We start from the raw sequence: 21,646 nt of genomic DNA, 5'->3' as shown, positions 1-21,646 counted from the left end.
GCTGTTCTGGTCCACCAACTAGACTAGCACTAAATAGCATAAACCAGCCTGTACCAACATGGATATTTATGTCGATATAAGCATCTTTACCTTGCTTATTCCTATTCTATAAAACTCTCCAAAACTGCTTTCAAACAATGGGGGTGGCTGTACAATTTTCAGCAGTGCAAGTTGCCAAAGGCAAAGTTATCAAAGTACATCCAAAAATCTGCACCATTTCAGATTTAAGCCGTATTTCTCCCACATGCTGTTTTGTGATGGAGGAGTCAATGCGTTCAGCCATTTCTGGACATGCCACTCATTGGGGCATGAGAGTATGCAAAGAGTGAAAGTTCTCTCTGTGTGTCATAAATCTGCATGGCACCTGCTCCCCTGCACTCCTTTGACGCGCGTTGTGAGGTCAAAGGCACCGCATAAGCCATACATCACATTTACAGTGCTCATTGCAATGGCCGCCATGTTTTGGCAGCTGATGGCAGTAGGGAGACAGAATGAACCCTTGCAGTATTTCTGTCGGAGGAAGAACACACTTTTTTATAAGGACATGGGAGAGAAAACATAAAAGCTTTGAGAGGTTGAACATTGGAGAATGAGGGAAGGAGATGGAGGTGAAAAAGTTAGATAAGGGTGAGAAAGAATCTTTTTGGTCAGTACTGTAGAGATTTCTCACATGTGGCCTCCAAGAGCCACAGTGATTGTTTGACTATGTCAAACATGTTGTAAATCCACCCATGTTTAACCATTCCTGCTGCAGATAAATTCACTTGACAGATATATATGAATTTATACATGTGGTATCAGATTTTTTGCATGTCGGTGTAAATATTTAACAATATTACTTTTTCTCAGTAAATCAGAAAGTAGCGCAGTGTGAAGTCATCACATTTTGATAGGATAAGTTAAATAAAAATGAAGTTTAACACTTTTTTTTAAATTTGATTTCAAGATATCGTGTTTCTACAGTTGACTTATTTTAACCAGCCTAAAGCTTGATTCAATATTTTAGACAAAATTTGTGACTCATGTGCTTAATTAAACTCCATTCCATCTTAGTCACTTGTGTTTTGCAATGATTATTGCAAACAGGGCACATTTTAACTGAAAACGGATGGGGGAAACTGTTGGGCCTCACCCTTTATAAGGTCCAAACTATAAAGATCACACTTTGTGTACAGTAGCGTGCATTCCAAAAGTTAATTCCATTTATTCCACTGTGGTGTTGCTGTAAGACCTTGTGTTTGTGTCAAGAGCCATGTGGGAACAATCAAACTTGCATGCATCCTCCTAGGCATTGATGAAGGAATATAACTTTGTCCTTCTTGCAGTATAGTTGTATTCCCCAATTTTATTCTAACTTCTCTGTGGGGTTGCTTTAATAATTCAGCAGGACTGCTGATGAGGGTCTTGTCCAACAGCTTGCAAGGCACTGACTAGTCGAATCCCCCATTGTAAAGGTGGAGAGGGTACATGGAAGCCAAAGACAAAGGCACTACTTGGCTCAGTTTCTCTTTGACAGCTTTTCCATTAATTTAAGCCTCTCCAACCAGTAAACCAATTAAGCCAATTATGCATGAAAACATAATGCATCTTGTTCTTGCCACTCTGCATAAAAGATAGTGTGAGAGTAGGGGAACATACTTCCTTCTGATGAGACTAGTTAAAGATTGGGACAAGCTGAAAAGTCCCATAGTCATCTGAAAATCTATTGTTTCTTTATTAATGTATCTGAGTCTTGTTGGCCTGTTGTTCTTGGTGCACTCATTCATGGCATTGTGCAAATTAGATGCTGTAGATTGCTGTTGGAGTAGTAGTAGTAGTCACGATGTGTATACCAAAACATATTATGTTCCATTTTACAGTTTGATCCAGCTTTTCACCAATACATAGGTGATTGATACATAAATGCATATAATTCCGCTTACAACTTAACTGCACAAATTGCCTAACTAAAGGTACGCTGTGTATTTTTAATTACTATTTTTCACCACTTCAAGGGGCCGAATCCGTTCTTGCGTTTTGGCAGCCCTATTTTTTAGTCTATGTAAACATGTACTAGATGGATGTATTTAGCTATAACAGCAAGACATGCTGTTTACTTTTCTTGAGAACAGTGTTTTTAAAAGGTGCTGTGTTAAGTTAAAAATACTTGAACTTGTGAAATGCACAGCTGATCAATAAAGTTTTAAACAATGGCGGGATAAGCATATTTATTTATGGAAGCATAATGAGTTTAGATTAGCAAAAGTGTATAGGAGTTAATATGCCTATAAATGCACTTTGTGTTGCACTTGGTCTAGCTATTTTTAACACAAGAATGTGTCCTGTGTGAACACTGCTTAAAACAACCTTACGAACTCCGGTGAAATCTTTCCCAATCAGAAACTAGCTTCCTGACAAGAAACGGGGTGCTAAATCGGATTCAGTCCATGCAGGCAAGTGGACACGCAACAGTCTGTTTACCTGCTCACAGAGCTTTTGTGCAACTCGATTGCAGCATAATGCAAAGTTCTCGCATTCTTTTACATTTCCCTCATTTTGCTGTCTGTCTTATGGTAGGGTTCTGAATGGAGGGCCTCTCTGAATGGCAAAACAGAATCAGATTTGTTAAGGCTCCCCACCCCCAATTCACCCCCCATGTCTGCAAGTAAACATAGGGTAGCAATGAGAGTAAAGAGTGTCCTCTTTATGCTGTTTTCAACGATTCTATTCTTCGGTTCTCTGTGGGCTTTTCCGACTTATTTTTACATTATATTGTTTGTCAGAGCACTGCAAAGAAATGTTCAGCTCTCTTATGCCTCACCTCTCTAAGGCATTGACAGGACATTTCTTTACATTTTTCTCAGCATTGATTATAAACACATTTTTTGTTGCAATTTGTATGGTGCTTAACAAACTTTATTGGTTGATGTTTTTGATGTGAGCCTGTGGTTGAACAGTGTCCTCCTATTTGGAGGCCTGTGTGGCCCCATGTCAGAGGTAGAGTAGAAGCTCAAGAGTTCATAGACATCCTAAAAGGATTTCCTTTTTATCTGAGGTCTGAATGGATATGAAGCCATTTGTCAGTATCTGTAAGGAGAGCTTATTTGTATATATTTCCTTAGATAGACAGATGTGTGATCTGCATGTTGATGCATCAATGCACTTCCTTCCAGAAATGATTTGCTGTCTTCATCCAAGCTGGTTTAACACTGCTGTTGATTTTTAACTTCCTGGCAACTTTGTCTGAAGATGTAAAATATATTTATCTCAAATAAGTAAAAAATAGGATAGTATAATATAGATAATAAATAAGATAATAGAGCTCAGTCTCTGCCCAATCTTTTTGAGCAACTTACCCATTTTCAGTACCTGGAGTGAAAGGAAAATTTTATAAAATTATTAGAATGGTATACTGAATTTTAAATAAATTCTGAACTTCATCAATAAACAAACATGATTCAACTCAAGGACAGCATCTAAAATTACTAAAAGTTGACAGGAGTGGAAAACGGTTATACAAAGTTGGAAAATCATGCTTCATGGGTGGCACTACTGTTCTTAAAATACCCAACGCTTTACCAAAGTCTTCCTCATACCACACTGAGGCCTGCATTACTATACCCTCAACTAAATATAAAAATGTAGCACATATTTAGTTTCAGTGAATGGCTGGTCAAAATCCATCTTAAAATAGCCATCATCATTAATCCACATAAACCATCACCTTAAACCACAATATCTAAAAAAAAAAATTAAATAGGTCCAACAAATTATTTCTTCATGAAAAAATACCGCATAGTTTTATGTGGTACCATAAAAATACTTCACAGATTTGTGCAAAAAAAAAAAAAAAGGATTAAAGAATATATATATATATATATATATATATATATATATATATATATATATATATATATAAATAGATACCTCTCAATTCTTCTCCAACCACTCATAAATGAAATCTCAAAATGTGCATCCCCTGTTGTGACATTTTCCTCTTTCATGTTTGGAGAGAGATTTTTCCTTTTCTATGGAGAGTATTGTTCTTGGAGAATGTTTTTGTTTTAGCCTTTGCTGTTTTCTTTAGGTGATACTTCTTGAAAAGGAACCGTAAAATAGTCTTAGTCAGAAGGAAAGAGAATGCATTTCTCTCTCACACGCTGCATGTGTCATACCCTCGCCCCCATACCGATACAAACCAGGGTTGATGAGGGGGGTCATTCCATTCTGAAAGAGACGCCCCAGCATGGAGTCCAAAAGGGTCCCCATTTTCACTTACCCGCACAGAGACATCACAAGAAAAGTAAGAACATCCACCAAACTTGCTTTGAATATCAAGCAGAGAATTTACGAGTGAACAGGATAAAGGATATTATGTGAAAGATATTAAAACTGAAAAAAAGGGGGGTGTGGCCCTCACTACCCATGTTGTCTATGGTGTCTCTGTTTGGGTCTGCCTCATTAAATAAAGTTTAATCGTGGTGAGATAAGGAACGGTTGTGCCGTGGTGATTGAGGTTTCGTTTATTGAATTGTGTTCTTTTCCATCTCTTCAAAACGATTTTTTTTTCTCTCTCTTTTGCAATTGAACTGGAATTATAATACATGATGGATAGTTTTTTTGGATAACTATCACGGAATTTGGTGGAACATATAATTTGCTAAAAGCTAGCTGGTACTTGCATTACAAAGTGGATTATCCTGAGGGAATCGTTTAGCATAATGTTGGCATAATCCTTGTTAATTTGTTAAAAAAAAAATAAAAAATCAATCTTCACGGACTGATATGACCAGTTGTTAATTTGGCACTCCATGGAGCCCATTGCTCTGCTTGTTTCTCTTTTGGATATCTTCATCATGATGGGGGTCCAACATGGTAGTACCCCAGCAGTTCCTCAACGTGCAGGTCTCAGGAACCCACCAAACCAGTGGTGTAAGCGCCTACGAGGTAGCTCGCTAGGAGGCCACCACAGCACCATGCCACTGCGCCATTCCAACAGCAAGGCGCATAAATGCTACCAGGACTTCCAGAGTAAGATCAAAATATCTGAACCCTTATACCCTGTGTCTTACATGAGGATCAGATTAGCACTGAATTATGCCTGGAGTTTTATGTCTTTGTACACTGATTCAAAGTTAATGTGTAAGGGTTGTTTCATGCTGCTCAAAAATGTTGAGCTTTTTTATGGTGGTTTAGCATGCCAGTATTTTTTTTAGTTTTTTTAGTTTCTGAGGTTATTGAAAATGTTACACAAAATGTTACAAAGAAGATTTAAACTAATTTAGCTGTGTTTATAGTACTGTGTCCTTTTGTTCTAAAGTTCTGCACTCCTAAAGGATAAGTGAAGGATGGATATTTGGCTCAGATGTTGGAAGCACTTTCCTGTCTCCTCACTATAAACCTGCCACTGGCAAGACTAGTATATCAGGCTTTTTGACATCGCTCTGGATGACTGAAGGTCAAGAACTTTGGTGGCTGGACATGAGACAAAACAAAGTCACAAATTTCAGAAAAACTGATGTCCAGAATCCAGACTAAAGATCTATGCTTGCACACTGTGGAGGCTGTTAGTTTGTTTTGGGTACTTAGTTTTTTAGACAACTATATAGTGTTCATTTTAATGGATTTCTTTACAAAATTGTAATGTTATACTTTGTTATAGCAATGTATGCCAAGTGTACAGCATACATGGGAAATCCATTACTGTTTAAAAAGCGTCCCAAGTAGCTTCTCATGAAGTTGCTTGAAAGAATGTCCAGCCCAAAGTATGCATGCTAGACAAAGTGTGGTTACTTTATAGAAGCTAGAGTATAAGATTTGGTTTATTTGACTGAGTCACTGCATAATTCCCATACTTACACACGTGTGCTATTTAATAGTTTTGATAATTTTACTATTATTATTATTATTATTATTCGAGAATTGCAATGGAAATTTCTTAGTTATTTTTGACTGCTACTGTAGATAGTGCACATGTGACATAAAAGAGCTGTTGAACTAGTGGTATTCAGGTTTGAATTCAGTCCCAGTCCTACACTGGGCCCCTCCATTGTTCTATTCGCTTTCGCTATTTCTCTCTTTCTACATCTTGAAAAACAAAAAGGCCATTCAATTATTAGTGTTGTGTTATCTCTTCAGATTTGAGATGTACCTTTGTGAAATGTCTAACGTTCTCATTTTTGTTACTAAAACTAGGGCGTTACCTCTAAAATACCTGCTAGAAATCTGACTGGCTGCAGTGTCGTTGTGACCAGCAGAGGGCGATGTTGAGTTGTCTTGTGAATGTTCATTCAGTGCCTCAGATGAACAATGCTCACAAATATAACCGAAAATGAATAAAAATACAAAGGTAATTTAGGCACAATAGATACAGATAGAGACAAAACACACAAACAAACCAATTTGAATTTAACATGGACAAATTACCTTTAAATATGTTCATGTAAATGTCAACATAAACGCGTCGCTGATAAATAATTATGATTAAATAATTAAGAGCAAAGTATTATGTTTCACTCAAGCACAGAATGTCTTTTTAAATGTAAATTCATTAAAGTTTGATCAAACACACACACTTGCCTTGAGGGAACCTTTTCTCTCACAGCTGCGAATCCCGCGAATAGGTTAATCCTCCTTCGGAACAATCCATCGTTCAATCCCTCCCAGGGGGAGCATGGGACGTACCAACTGATCCAATACTCATGCTGTTTGAATGAAGTACCGTTGTTTCAAATCCCCTCTCACCGAAGTGACGGGGGAACCAAAATACATAGAATCAAATAATAAAACAAGAGGAAAGAAAAAAGAAGAAAACACAATAGGGGGACAGACTGGAACTACATTTGGACTTGCAAAGCAATGTAAAAGTGGAAGTGATCTCCATCCGATGGACTTCAATCAGCAAATTCTTCAGCATCAGCTTCTTCTTATGGAAACTGAAGTTTCTGAGTTTTGATTGAATTATTCACGCTGTTTCTGAACGATGTGACGTTGGTCACTGTTTCTGGCTGGGAACTTTTCAGACGGACTTGTGACATTTAAAACTTTGGAAAAGAGTTTGAGCTCGTTTTTGTCTTTCTATTGGATTTTCTATGGGATCGTTTGGGATGCGACCAGAGGAGAGGCGCTGACCAACGCAGCGCTTGCACAATTCCTTTTTGGGGGTCACTTTTCATTTCATAACCTTGCATGGTTTATTTTAATATTGTATACTTGTTTTATTGATATATTCGGTGCGTTTACGTTCAGCTTTTCATTCATTGGAACTCATGGAGTGCATGTTTAAACGCAAATAAACTGGATTATTCTCCAATTAACGTGAGCTTTAAAAACAGATCAGCGGAACATTCACAACTTGTCGGAAAAAGATCAAATTCAATTTGGAGATTATGAAGGATCAAAAACGCACACTAATCTGATTTTGTAATTTTTTACGGATTAAACGAGCAGCTCAGAAAAACGTGAATTGTTGAACGATGACGGGGAGAGTTGTTGGATTTACGCTTTTTATCACTGTAATACACATTTGCACAGGTACGTAACTTTATAATTGAATGCAAACACAGTTGTAAAACTTAAACAAGTTTTCTTAAATACTTGCGGTATGGCTCCTTTGAAATGAACTGCACGCTTAAACTCCTATTCTGTCAGTGTGTGTAACGCTAATAATATATAAATAAATAATAAGGCATTTTTCGTACCTGCTTGTGGGTTTCTATGATTTCATTACTTACTTTTTTCCAAATCTTTCTCACCGAGATAGAGAAGTTATCACAGTTATTTTTGAAACCTACAATGTCATCCTCTCTCTCTCTCTCTCTCTCTCTCTCTCTCTGACACACTACATCTGCTACTGTAATTGCAACGAACATTAAAAAACATTATCTTTTCACGCTTGCTTAAGATTTAAGGTTTACTTTAAGATAATTTTTGAGCATGTCTGCATCATTGTACATGGCTTTCATTTGGTAAAACTCATTAAATGTGTGATTTAGGAATGCTTGCCGCTTCTCCTTTTCAGTCAGATTGCTGTAGCTGCTTTAACTTTTAATGTTTTGTTTGTGCAAGACAGGTTAAAAATTGGAAATGGCCTTTTCTTTCCTCCTTTTAGAGATAGAAGGTTGTCGCAAACCACGTTTTTGAAGGAGTTAGGGATTTGATGGAGCTAAACCTAAACCTGTTTCTCTTGTTCTTGCAAACTAGAAAATCTTTTGTCACTCAAACCAAGCATATAGGCAAAGTTCACTGTGACACTTCAAGTTTATATTATTATTGCACTCATTAATCTCATTATCAAGTCACAATTATTAATGATTTATCTGATAGGTCATTCTTTTTTTACATGTGTATGCACACAAAGTGGTTTCCGGTAGCTTTGCTTGAACCGTCCCATTCTGAGATCACTGTCCCCTCATTAGTATACAGCCTTTGGCAGCCCTGGGTGGAACTCTTCTGAACAGAGATTTTGACAGAAAGCCTAAGTCGAATGTAATAGACCTGCAAAATCCTGGTCAACTTTGCCCCTCTTTCTTCGCAAATAACTGACTAAAGCTCAGCTAAAACAAACTACCGCCCTTTTTATTTGTAATCCTGGTGACATCACAATTTTAACTGCATTCTTAACTGTTTTGGTTTTCAAACATGTTACCATGGACATGGTTGACATATGGTGCTTAATGCAGGTACTTGCTACATTTTATGACAACTACCTTGTCATCCATCTCTCTTTGAATGGGTCTGTTTATCATGTTCCTTTAACACTTTGATTTAAAGATACAGGCTGGGTTCAAGCAGCTGTTATGACTTAAACCGTTGATTGCGTTTTTTATTGCCGTAGTTTGCTTTGTAATTACCGCTGAGCTTGAAGTAATTGTGTTCAAGTTAAAATGTGGAAGAATATTACAGCCTACACTTGTGCATAGTGGGAGTGTGGAGCTTTCTTTTTGCTGTCATGTTTTGCACTCGGTGTGTGTCATTAATTCAGAGCTTAAAAAAATTAGAGGGAGAGAGTGAGAGAATGAGATTGGAGTTACAACTATGACGGAATAAATAAAACATAAGGCAACATATTACAGACTTTTCAAGCAGACTTGTGATTACAGATGAAGTGATTGCTTGATTAATGTAGTCATTTGTAAACATCTTACATCATGTCAGTCAAGCAAACTGAAAAGGAGAAGTGGATTGAAGTATGAAGTTGTATTGTACTAAGGAAATTAATTCAGGAAAAAACATGGATACCTCTCCCGTGTGCCCTGGCTGTATTGAATTCCGATGCAGTTGCTCTGAGAATTAGCAGCACGGTGCACCACTGCTGAGAGGCATCTTCGGATTGAGGAAACAATGTAACGTCTTAACAAGCACCCACAGGGATAGGGTTCATGGGGTCACACTTCAAACTTCATTACGGGGCTCATCTTCTTTAGGAGTTGTGGACTATATTTGGAATTGGATACTAGCGTACTATTTATTGAATACTGCACAGTATTCAATTTATTCTGCCTAATATGTTCTGGTAGTAATAATATCTATTGGTTTGATTACCAGAACACATATTTACTGATAAAACGTATACCTTGAATGCATTGTCATGTTGAATAGCATGTGAGTAGAAATAAAATGCTTATTAGGACTGTATATATTTAACTTTGTGTACAATTTCTTGAAAGGATAGAACATTCTCTCATCATTTACTCACCCATGCCATTCCAGATGTGACTTTTTTTCTTCTGTTGAACAGAAAGATTTGTAGAAAAATCCCAGCTCTGTAGGTCCATACAATGCAAATTAATAGTGGCCAGAGTTCTTAAAGTCCAAAAAGCATATAAAGGCAGCGTACAATAATCCATACGACTCCTGTGGGGAAATCCATATCTTTAGAAGTGATATGATTAGTTTGGGTGAAAAACAAATCAATATTTAAGTCCTTTTTTTACTTTAAATTCCCACTTTATTTTTGGTGACTCACATTCTTTGTGCAAATAGTCACCTACTGGGCAAGGAGGAGAACATATAGTAAAAAAGGACTTAAATATTGATCTGTTTCTAACCCACACATCTGGGATTGCATGAGGGTGAGTAAATTATACGAGAATTTTCATTTTTGGGTGAGCAATCCCTTTAACTTTTGGAAATTCGATTACTGTAAATAAGCAAGAAAAAAAAAGAAAAGATTAAAATAATCTTATCATTAATTCCGGTTCATTATACTGCACTGATTTGATTAAGAAAATTACTGAATATTTGTAAGCTCTTCTGAATATAGCCAGAGAAAGGCTTCCACTTCCTGGGCTGCTCTCACATTATGCTAGGCATAGTACAAGTATGCACTAGCTTTAGACTAATTTGAGTCTTGACCACCAGAAGATGCTTTACAGCAGTGTTTCTCAACTGGGCTTGCTTTAGAAACAACTAAAGTGGCAATCCATTACAGTACTAAAATTGTTTACTGTACAAAAGTAAACAAGAAAAGCCTTAAAATCAAACATTGAAATGTTTTAAAATAGCCATGAACATCGTAGGCCCAATATGCAAAATTATTAACATTACATCAATAGAAAAGTTCACCATTCTGCACAAACCATATTTAATGTGAACTTGTATGTAATGTAGTGTGGGTTTTATTTTCTATTACATTGCATAGATTTGTTCAAAGATTTGTTCATGGTTTTCAAGGATTAGGACATGTCATGCTACCTGTCCATTTTGACCTAATCTAAATATCTTCTTAATTTGGCTAGTTTCTGAGTGATGGACTTATTTTCTGTATGATGTAGAGTTTGGATGAGCAACCCATTAACGTCAACAACACAATATATGGGAGCATTCTCTCCTTCCTTTTAAAGGTTAAAGCTAGTGTGTAACTTTTTTGGAGTTAAAATACTTTCTCCTATGCAAGCTGAAATTACAAAGACAACTAACTATAAGTAAGCCACTCATAGTTACATTTTCTGTAAGCACTGGGTCTCTGTGGTATTATAAATATTGCTATTTTTGTTTGAGCTGCCCATGCAGCCCAACACAACACCAGTGTCTCAACCAATGGTTTGAGTTTGGAACTGGACTATCTGTTTTTTTTTCCATCAACAGCAGTCTGAGGCGTATTCACAAAACTGTTTGAATTATTTAAATTTTTTTGCAGTTTCATTCGATGGCGCCAATGACACAGGAATTAAACACTTTAGTGTGTAAATTTAATTGTATTATTTCTATTTAGCTTTGTTTTCCCTGCTGTCTTTGAACCTATCAGAACACCTGCAACCCATTTTTGGGTTGGGCACCACCAGTTGACAACCACTGCCTTGAAGTCAACTGGGAAATTTCAAGTGCTTTTGACCATTGATAGAAACAAGGACAATGCCATCTATAAATTCAAGAAACCAGATGTTTTGGACCAACATCGTTGACATACAAGGAGTTTGTCTTGATTCCAGAAAATTGCACAGCGTTTTCTGTTTTTCTGATACAATGAATGATGCTGTTGTTCTAATCATTGTCTGTCATACAGTAAGGCCTGTGAGAACTTGCTGATTAGCTCATGGCTGTTGCGAGGTTGGGAAATGGTAGTTAAGGCAGAACACATCTGTCATGTTGCCTTGATTAATGTCTCACCACAGGAACCTGTTAAATTACTGTATGTCAAACTGTCCCTATTAGAGGCCCAAATGTCGTCTGTCAAGAATTCAACAGCTCTTCCATGACCTCTGAAAATCCCCACCGCTAAACCCAACAACACAATCCTTAATTGATTAAACAGCAGCAATTCAACTCATACAGGTTCTGAGGTTATAATCAAAGGTTTGTGTTTGAGATGAATTTGGTTACTATAGAAGTTTAAAGGCCTGGATGTACAGTATAGTGCACATTTTGGAGTGTTCAAGCAGGTTACAAATTGTAAGAACAATAGTCTTCTTATTATTCTCAAAGAATTTTGCTGATGGTGACATGAGAAATCTAATACACAGACTATTTAAGAAAAATATGAAGCAAAGGATGGACATAAATGTAATATTCCACCATTGGCAGGTGTGGCAAAAAGTTAATTTTGGACTTTGTGCAATAGATACGATGACTTATACACATATTGAAGTGCATGCATACGTTCATAGAGGCATTTTTGGTCATTGTAAATTACCTTTGAGACATTCTTGAAACATACCAATCATCTTTTCTTTTCATTGTTGCTTGTATTTTTTACCAAGTTGAACCAGGTAGCAGTGAATGATGTGGTTGACTAAACTCTTGTTTGCATGATAGAGAATGATTGGGCGCAAGCATAGCATTAGGGAGTTTCTTTCCCTGCGAGCTGCAGAATATTTGTGCTTCTGCAACTCCACAAGGTGCTGCACCTTCTCTGATCCTTTGTTATGATGTCTCAGGTGGGTGCATATGCACATGAGAAAAAAAAGATAGAGTAAGAAACATAAAGAAAGCAGGAAGGTATGTCTCCTGGAACCCTATCCATCACATTAACCCCTGTGGTGCAGGTCCGTGGAAGTTTGGATGGATGATCTCTTAAGTGTAGATAATAAATTGTCAGTGTCTGACTGGGCACAGCAGGCACCAGAGGCCAATTAATAGCCTCTGTTCTCGCAGGTGAGCGATGTATCTTTATCCAGCGCTCCTTCTCTACTCCTTACATCCGTTCAGGACCTGAATAATTGCACATGTGGCATAATGAAATTATGTCAAGATGATGAAACTTGCACGGTAGCAATAGCAATAATAAAGGTAATAATAATAACATCATCAGCTAGGGCATTATTAAAGGGCTAGTTCACCCAAAAATGTTAATTCTGTCATCATTTACTCACCCTCATCATCATTCTAAAGCCATATGACTTGGGCCATGTCAACACTATTATGTGAAAATTCATTGATGTTACTCCTATTTGCCTCTCATCCACAGTGGAATGTTATTTTGGGGGGTGTATAAATGATGTCAACCTTTAATACCAATATAACAGTGCTCCAGACTGTGACTAAATGGTCGCATTTTCAACCATTTCCTAACAGTGTGATTAAACTTTGCAAGAGGTTGCACTGGTAAGACTACAAAGTTGCCCAACTTTCTGATTGTGTGCTGTCATTTTTTGTTGCGCATGAGAACTATCAAAGGGCAAACATTCAAATTGCGAAAGGAAACGGCTCTACGTGGATCAGTCAGAGTGGCACAAGGCTCAATGGACCGATCAGCGCAGAGACGTGCATTTACATGCAGCCCAGATCATCATAAACAGCACTGCAAGAAGCTTGGGCTGGGTCTGCGAAATGGCATTGATCATTTGTTTAAAACCTTTATGAAAACCCATTATTTTTCTATGATTAAACTAGTTTAAAATCTTATTAAATGGCCCCAACATTCTAAACAGCATTGAAAAATAAATCAAGGAGAAATCTGTACCATCAACAGAAATTGTAGCTAAGGCCTTTAATCCAAACATCACAGATATAAAGAATATATAACAAGAACTTAAATCAATATATTGGGGTAATGAGGAAATATAATTTTATTTCAGGATGTGTTTTTCTTATGAAAAATGGCGTAATTTGTTTTATGGTTACGGTCCGTGTTATCATGGTTTTACTTTTACCTTTGGTTACTATGATATTATTGCAAATACCACATTCTTATGAAAAGAAACCGTGAAATATAACTAATGCCCACTGTCACACCGTGTCCTAACCAGACGCAACTCGACGCTGCAACATGCAATCGCTTCTCAAAACAGTATTTTGAAGCCGAGGTGACACTAGCCATATCAAAACAACTTTATTTTCATCGAGGATGTCACAGACCTATGGAATGTTGTGTTTGAGGTCTCGTTCTCTTCAATCAGAGCTCTATAAACACACACAGACTCACACCCACACACACACACACACACACACCGCGGCTCATTTTAACTTTTTCTCCACTTCCCAATCCCATGGAGATCAACGACACAACTGTGTGAGTGCGTGAACATAAAAAATGTTTATACACTTAATTTTTATGCGATTCATAAAGTAACTTTGCCCTGTGTATGTGTGTGATCGCATACTTACCGCTTGAGATTTGTCATAGAAAGTGAATGTCCATATGCAGATTAATTGAGAAAATAACGTTTTATCTGACTGTTGTAACATCTGCTTTTATTGTCATTTATAATCATTTTAATTTATGAATATCGCATTGCGTCCCCATGTGACCAACTCAGGTGCTGGTGCAACCACCTGTAGAAATTTATGGCACCGGTGCTACCGCTCTCAAATGTTCTCATTTATAGTCTCAGCCCTGTGTAGCCAATTTTGTCTTGTTCAATGCCAAGCGGGACACAACCGCTGGTAGTGTTGCAGATGTTTCCCACCAGGAAGTAGACTATGAGAATAGGCCAGGGGATTAGTATCCCTGATCCTTACACACCTGTGAAAAATGACAGCGCCCACTGAGCTGTGTGTGCAGCGTTCGCCTAAATCCCAATTAAAGTCTGCCTAAGCCTAATTAAGTGGAATTAAACGGTATGGTGCTTCGGATTAGAGGGAGATTGCTGGGTTTACAAATCTATACAGACTCCGTACAGAGTGGGATGGAGAAATGTCTAACTTTACAGTATAGCTGGATGGTATGACACTATATATCCTATATCAAATGTATCAACTACTATCGATTGCTATATTGTTTATACCAGAGTATATTTGCCACGATTTAAAAAAAATTCGACACTGAACAGAAAACTATAGCATAATTTTTTATAAACAGTTTCATTGTTTATACAGGTTACAATTTATTTTTGTTGTGTCGTGCCACCTATGTCAGAAGTAGACATGATATCTGTTGGTTGTTTTGGTTTGCGAACATCACGTACCATTCCCAGCCTGGATTTCTCAGAACAGAGAACTGTGCTGGTAAAACGCCTGTAGTGATGTGGCGACTCACAATTGGTCACTTGCTCGATTAGTCCATTCTAATCCTGATTTCACAGCACCACAATGAAAAAAAAACACTAAATGTGATCGGAACAGCACAGTTCAGACCAGTGGTTGAAAAGGGACAATTAAAGGGCGAGTTCACCCAAAAATTATACATTTTTAATAATTTTTTAATTTACTCACCCTCAAGCCATCCTAGGTTTACATGTCTTTCTTCTTTCAGCCAAACTATAAAATATTCTGCCTCTTCCAAGCTTTATAATGGAAGTGTATGGTACCTTAGATTTTGAAGCCCATAAAAGCGCATCCATCCATCAAAGAATTTACCCATATGGCTCCAGGGGGTTAATAAAGGCCTTCTGAAGTGCAGCGATGTGTTTTTGTAAAAAAAATATCCACATTTATAACTTTATAAACTATAATCACTGGCTTCTGGTAACGGCCATCCACGCGTTCACAAGAGAATTGAATTCCGGCATATGACATAGGCGTAGCGTAAGCTCTGTTGAGAAGTGACGAATGCGAAAGTGCGCATTGTTTACAGAAAATGAAAATGGCGAAAAGTAGTGAGTTGTTTTAGCTATACTGTAGGTTTGTATTAGTTTTAAAATGCTGCGTTCGTGCATCTATCCAGTCATTCAAATCGTCCATTCATGGCATATAAAGTTATAAATATGGATATTTTTCTTAAAAACCTTATCGCTTCGCTTCAGAAGGCCTTTATTAACATCCTGGAGCCGTATGAATTACTTTTTTGATGGATGGATATGCTTTGTTGGGCTTCAAAATCTAAGGTACCATACACTCCTATTATAAAACTTAGAAGACAAAAAAACATAATGGTTTATTAAAAATTACACAAATTTTTGGTCAAATCATCCTACCTGTACTGTACAACTCCACTGAGGGTATACTTGCTCTTACTTTATATCCCTGCTTTGCCTTTTGTGGTCAGTTTGGGTCATAAATCGCATAGACAGATCTGTTTCTCATTCTCACAATCTCAACAGCCTTTAATGAGCACGCAAGAGCTCTTTAATTGGATTAATTATCAGATCAGTTTGCACAATTGATTAATCCTGGCAGCATTCCTACTGATTGCAGCTTCAACGGTCACAATATGATTCCCTGAGGAACATGACAGTTTAGACTTGATTTTAAGCCCTTGGGACGTCCTTTCTGCTACCGCGGGCCCCTTTGTTTAGCCTATATCTCCCAGCACTCTTGTGGTATTTGTAACCCTAAAGGAATGCAAGCGTACCCCTTGGCTGTCACAGTGCCAAGTGATAAGGGGTAAAAAGCAAGGTGGTGTGTGCTGGCTTAAAGTGAATTTAATCAATCAGACTGTCTGGGTATGAGATGTGAGGTCACAGATTGTCTGAAAAATTGGATTGCAAGTGGCGTGGCATGATGTTGTTCTGATCTAGTATTGTATCGTTGTGCAGTGGCACTCACTCGTTATGCAATGCCACTAGCTTGGTATTTAGTCACCGTGATTATGAGAGCCAATTATGAGAGCCTACTCCTCTCTGCTTTGCAAAAAAAAGTCTTGTTTTCCAGTAAAAATGTCTAAACATTCTTGGAATGTGATTTGTTTACTTGACAAGCAAACTGGCATGTGATTTTAAGTCTTGTTTTGAGAGAAATCTAATCAAATCAAATAAAGTGAGATTTGCACTTAAAACAAGAAAAAACTGTTTGCCATTGGGGTAAGAAAAATTAATTGGAAGATTGTTTTTTCTTCTTGTTTTAAGTCTAAAATTCACTACATATTGTCAGATTTATCTTAAAACAAGCCTTAATATCTTATCCCATTTTGCATGACAAGTAAATAAATCACATTTTAAGAATGTATAGATCATTTTACAGGAAAACAAGACAAAAATACTTTTGTTTTTCTTGCAGTGTGCTGTCACTGTCTGAATGGTGTGCCCCTCTTTCTATCTCTCTTCCCCCACCCCTTTATTTTTCCTGTTTTTAAGACTTGCCTTTTTGATGCTGGTCAGTGCATTGCCTTCGACATATAAAGCAAGTTGACACACAGAAAAGCCAAGTGGGGGCTGACATGGGGTCCATGCATTGTGTTGTCTCAACGGGGTAATTGTTAGGCCCAGAGAAAGGGGAGGGGCTTTCCATTAAGGACTCGGGGATCCACAATGGCTTCCCCGGAGAGTTAAAAAGCAGCCAGAGCTCTGTTGAAAAGTATAAACAGCAAAATGCCCAAGAACTACCGCTTTTTCTCCAGGTTACATCCCATATCTTGTCAAACGTGACGGCAGATACAGATTTTAGACATGCGTTTTTTGAAAGCAAAGTAAATCTGAACACAAATGACTGAAAGATTGTGATAGATACATTTTTCTTGAAAAGAAGAGTCATTCAGATTTTTGGCATTTATCTCCAAAGTTTTGTGCTGAGCAGTATTTGTATTGCAAACTTAGATGTTTGAGTTATCTATCCCAAGTCAGCTTTTGCAGTTAGAATGCATATCTAGAGGGTCTGCTTGCAGCAGTGTAACAAACTATAAGTACTGATGATAGTAGTGTGATAGCAGCTCAGCTATTTTCACAGTTGTGTAGCTTTTCCAGTAAACATGGTACATTTTTAAATGATTAGCTGTTACGCTTGAGTAATGAGGCTGACGAGGAGGTGCGGATCCAAACGCAGTTGAACTTTATTTAACTGAATAAACAGGGCAAAAACACAAAGCAACAACCCACGATGGGGAAATGAAACATAAACTGAATGAGCTGACCAAGGTTGACACGAACAGGGAACTCGGGAAGGAAAGAAACATCAGGTTAAACATCAAACGACGATTGACAAAGACTGAACAAAGACACGGGGTATAAATACACAGACAGGGAAAAAAGGGACCAATGGAAGAACAGAACTAGATAACAATAACAATGTGATTAACAGAAACCCAAGGCAAATTAACAAGGGCAGGTGAAAACAATGAACAGAGGAAAACACGAACGCTAACAAAGAGACTATGGAATTACATAAGAGACTAAAGTGAAAACTGAGAAATGCAAAAGTGACAACAAATGGTAAACAAAAGGGCAACAGAGAAACAAGACAGGGTAATCGTTACATTAGCGATGTAGCATCAGAAAAATTGTACATTTGTCCCATTCCGAATGCAGCAATGGACTCGAGGGAGAAATCAAACACACAAACCTAAACTGTCCTCTCTTATGTAGAGCTGGAAAATCTTTTAGACAGTTCATGTAGACTAAATGAACCAGTTAAAATAAACGATTCCCTGCTATTTTAGCTTTGTGAACTCCAATTCATATTACTGAGTCATTTACATGAACTAATTCACATAAATGATTCACAGATTCAATTTAGCTACTCTGCAGCCTTAGGCCACAACTACTTTAATACATTTTCATTTGGAAACACATTAATTTCACTATGTTTAGACCAGAACAGAGTGTTCCTCCACCAAAATTTAACATTTTGAAAAACAATCCCCATTACCGCATAATTTGGGAAACAATGATTTTTCAAACAAAACAGATTTGTGTGGATGTGGCCTCAACTTCCCCAATTCTAGCTTGCATTTTACAGACTAAAATGTAGTCTATCCAAATTCCTTTGGGGTAGATGGAAGTCTGAAAGATGGCACTGAAACCCCCTCCAGGGCTCCCCATTCACTCTTTCATGACAAGATCAGCTTCCTAGTGACCATTCTATGTGGTGCACACTGGAAAGCTTGGATACACTTTTGAAATGCTAAAACTCTCTTTCGAAGGTGTCTGTCTGGTAGGGAGAGCACAATCAAAAGACCATAGAGAAGGGAATTAAATCTGCATGGAAAAGAGGGTCCGCCAATTAGTAAATTTAAAAACATGGACCCTCCCTCCCCCTCGTGGTTTGTTCACCTTCACCCACACACAGACTACCTTTGATCCCTCTCAGCCATGTTGCATTGTGGGTAAGTGATTTTCCTCAATTATAGGGGGCATCCACAGCCCTTCCCCCTCCCATTTGCAACTCGGCCCAGTCTAATTGGCCTTCCTCTGGCAACTGAGTCTACTGAATACATAATCCCGCTCATTTGCAAGTGGACCTGATCAGCTGGATACAGGTTGGCAAGCGTTGATGTAACTAATACTGGTAGTGGTTCTCAACTGATGGGCTGTGACCCAAAATGTATTTGCAGGTCTGTTCTGATTGGTTCTTGGTGCTAAATACAAATAATAAAATGCAACTAACCATATCATTGTGTGTAGATAGAATAGAAAAATAAATAGCCTGATTAATTTTTAAAAAGAGTTGAGAGGATGTATATCATATCTTTTGTTGTTGATATTTAAAGGCTTTGTCCATTCAAACTCCACAGGATTTTGGTACAAATCTGTCACTTGGGTAATTGCTTATTGCTTATTATTATTTATCAAATATTACCATATTTGGCCCAGTGTTTGTTCCATGTGTTAGGCTGGTAAATCACATTTCTGGTGTTGTTTATGCATATTTATGAATAATTATCAGTTTTCCAATTGAGCCTATGCCTTTAAAAATGTTGTTGTGATTGACTGATTAAGCATCAGCAGACAAGTGCACAATTGTCCAATTAATGTTACCTTCATGTGCTATCAGAATACTCCTACTTCCCACTTCTGAAGTGGTAATCACAAGGATGTCGCATTCATGTGCTTTGTTGTGGGAAAGAACAGGGATAATCCCATAGCAGACTGGGCATATAGTGGAGCAGTGAGCTAACGAGATAGACAAGCTCCAAGAGGGATGATTATCTGACCTTAAGATTGTAGCTAAGGAGCTGCATTATGATGTACTATCATCTCTAATGTATAGCCATGAAAAAGAAGCGAAGGAATTTGACACATTTGAACAAGATTAGAAAGGCTGTCCTGCTAAATAAAACGTAGACCCTTATGAAATATTTTTTTTTTACAAATTCATGTGATCACATGTTAATCACATGTGTTGACACATGGGAGCATGTTTAACTGATGTTTTTTTGTTTAATCTTGTGATCACTTGATAATAGCATTCAAGGCTATAAAAGTAATAAAAAAAGCATTGCACCGAATATGTTAAAAGAATGTTTATGGGAGTAATTTAATTAAACAAATTAATAAAATTAGCCACCTCCCCATAAACCTACAACAATTACACTGGGAATCTGGCTTATAGCAGTTGAAGGTTATTAGGAACCAGAAAGAACAAATTCTGTGTTCCTGTCACATTCACCATGTTCTCAGATATCTCAGCAACAATAAAAGCCTTAATGGAATAATGCTAGTACAGTCTGGATGCTAGCCAAACCGATCCTGTCATTATCTGTGAACTGCTCCAACACCTATTGTGTTGTCGCTAACTGAAACAAAGGATTTTGGCTTAGCATTAGAGCCCTCGCCTGAAAAGCTGTTCCGCGCTCTCAGATTTCGGGTTTGGCGCTGTGCATTGCTGATGTAAGACAAGCTGTCTGGCACAGGTCCCTTGTGTGGGCACTTCTACTGCTATGCTAAGGATTATATTAGCCTTGCGTTCCTCTGGCTGTATATCACATTGAAAGCTTGCGGTATCACTGCTAATTTTAAGACTTGATTCCCCCTACTTTCAGTCTTTAATGATAATAATTATTGTCTCAATAATCACTTTCTCATGCTAGTCGTCCTTGGTGGAAATAGCCAAATGTTAACTTAGCATAGTTGCCATGTTCCTCGACCACAAAATATTTGTCAACATAGACAGTTTTTAAGCTTTGTGGCACCCTGTAATTTATTTATTAAAAAATAATAGATATTTTATGCTTACATCCTACTGCATTTAGCAAAGTTTTATCCAGTTTTTATTTAGATTAACTTGACATTAAATATTTACTTGGTGTGAGCAAGTATAACCTTTTCCTGCAAAGTCAAAATGCAGTAACTGCATATTTAATCAAAACTGAGTTTTAACCGAATACTATGATCTTTCCTGTGACAGATGACTTGAGATGGCTCAACAATGTTATGATTCAGAGAAAATGGAGTGAGAATTTTTATAATCCATATTTTGGTTGAACAATCGAGAAACTTTGAAGACACTTTGCTCTGTTTCAGTGTGCAACTGTTTTAGCTTTGTAGGGCAATATTAATGTGTGGGGTTTTATGCATTTCTACTTGCAATAGCCCATAGCATTTCATGGTCTGAATCTAGAATCATAGCAATGACTGACAGAGATTAGTCTGCCATGCACAGATCTTTGTATCTGACATAAAAGCGAGGGTTTTTTAATTGAGACAAGAAATATCAGCGTTCCTGAAGCACCATCCTCAGGGGACAAATGACATTCATGCAAAGGCTCTGAAAGCTTCCAAGTAATTACAGACAGACAGGAAGTTACGTGTAGTAAATGTGTGCCTTCTTCTTTTATGTGTTCTCAAGTCATGAGAAAAGGAACTGGAGTGGGAACAGATGGTGTCATGTCGTCTCAGGCGTGGCTGCTTGTTTCTGATGCTTACCAGGGTTGGGTGTCATTCTTCAAAGCACTGGACGCCTGTGAATTCAGATACTTGCAAAGGAATCTTACATTCACAGTTTTGGTCCCACCAGATAATCCACTAAGATTTATGGTTATGAAATCATTGCACACAACATGAAGTCATAAAACCATGAAGAGACTGTGATTCAGTATCTCTGAACCATAGTGTTGTAGTCATCCGATTAGTTGGAATTCCCCATCCTATCAGCTGTTAAACACCAGGGTGAGCAATCACTCGAACAAAGTCTATTT

At 37.6% G+C, this 21,646-nt stretch overlaps 1 protein-coding gene across 3 annotated transcripts in view; it reads left to right on the top strand.

Annotated features, from left to right (window-relative positions):
- Positions 1-21,646, top strand: part of LOC127629895 (roundabout homolog 1-like) — a 358,948-nt gene that overhangs the window by 128,967 nt on the left and 208,335 nt on the right. Inside the window, exon 1 of one of the 3 annotated variants that reach the window (XM_052107193.1) lies at positions 6,724-7,512. The exons of 1 other annotated variant lie outside the window; for it this stretch is intronic. In XM_052107193.1, the coding sequence (XP_051963153.1) occupies positions 7,455-7,512 (58 nt within the window). In that variant the 5' untranslated portion in view covers positions 6,724-7,454. Of the gene's footprint in view, positions 1-6,723; positions 7,513-8,571; positions 8,661-21,646 lie in introns of those variants that run through there. One more of the 3 variants, XM_052107194.1, reaches the window with a different exon arrangement.

This window comes from Xyrauchen texanus, chromosome 36, assembly GCF_025860055.1.
Source record: "Xyrauchen texanus isolate HMW12.3.18 chromosome 36, RBS_HiC_50CHRs, whole genome shotgun sequence".
NCBI lineage: Eukaryota > Metazoa > Chordata > Actinopteri > Cypriniformes > Catostomidae > Xyrauchen > Xyrauchen texanus.
This window is presented reverse-complemented; position numbering and strand designations above follow the sequence as displayed.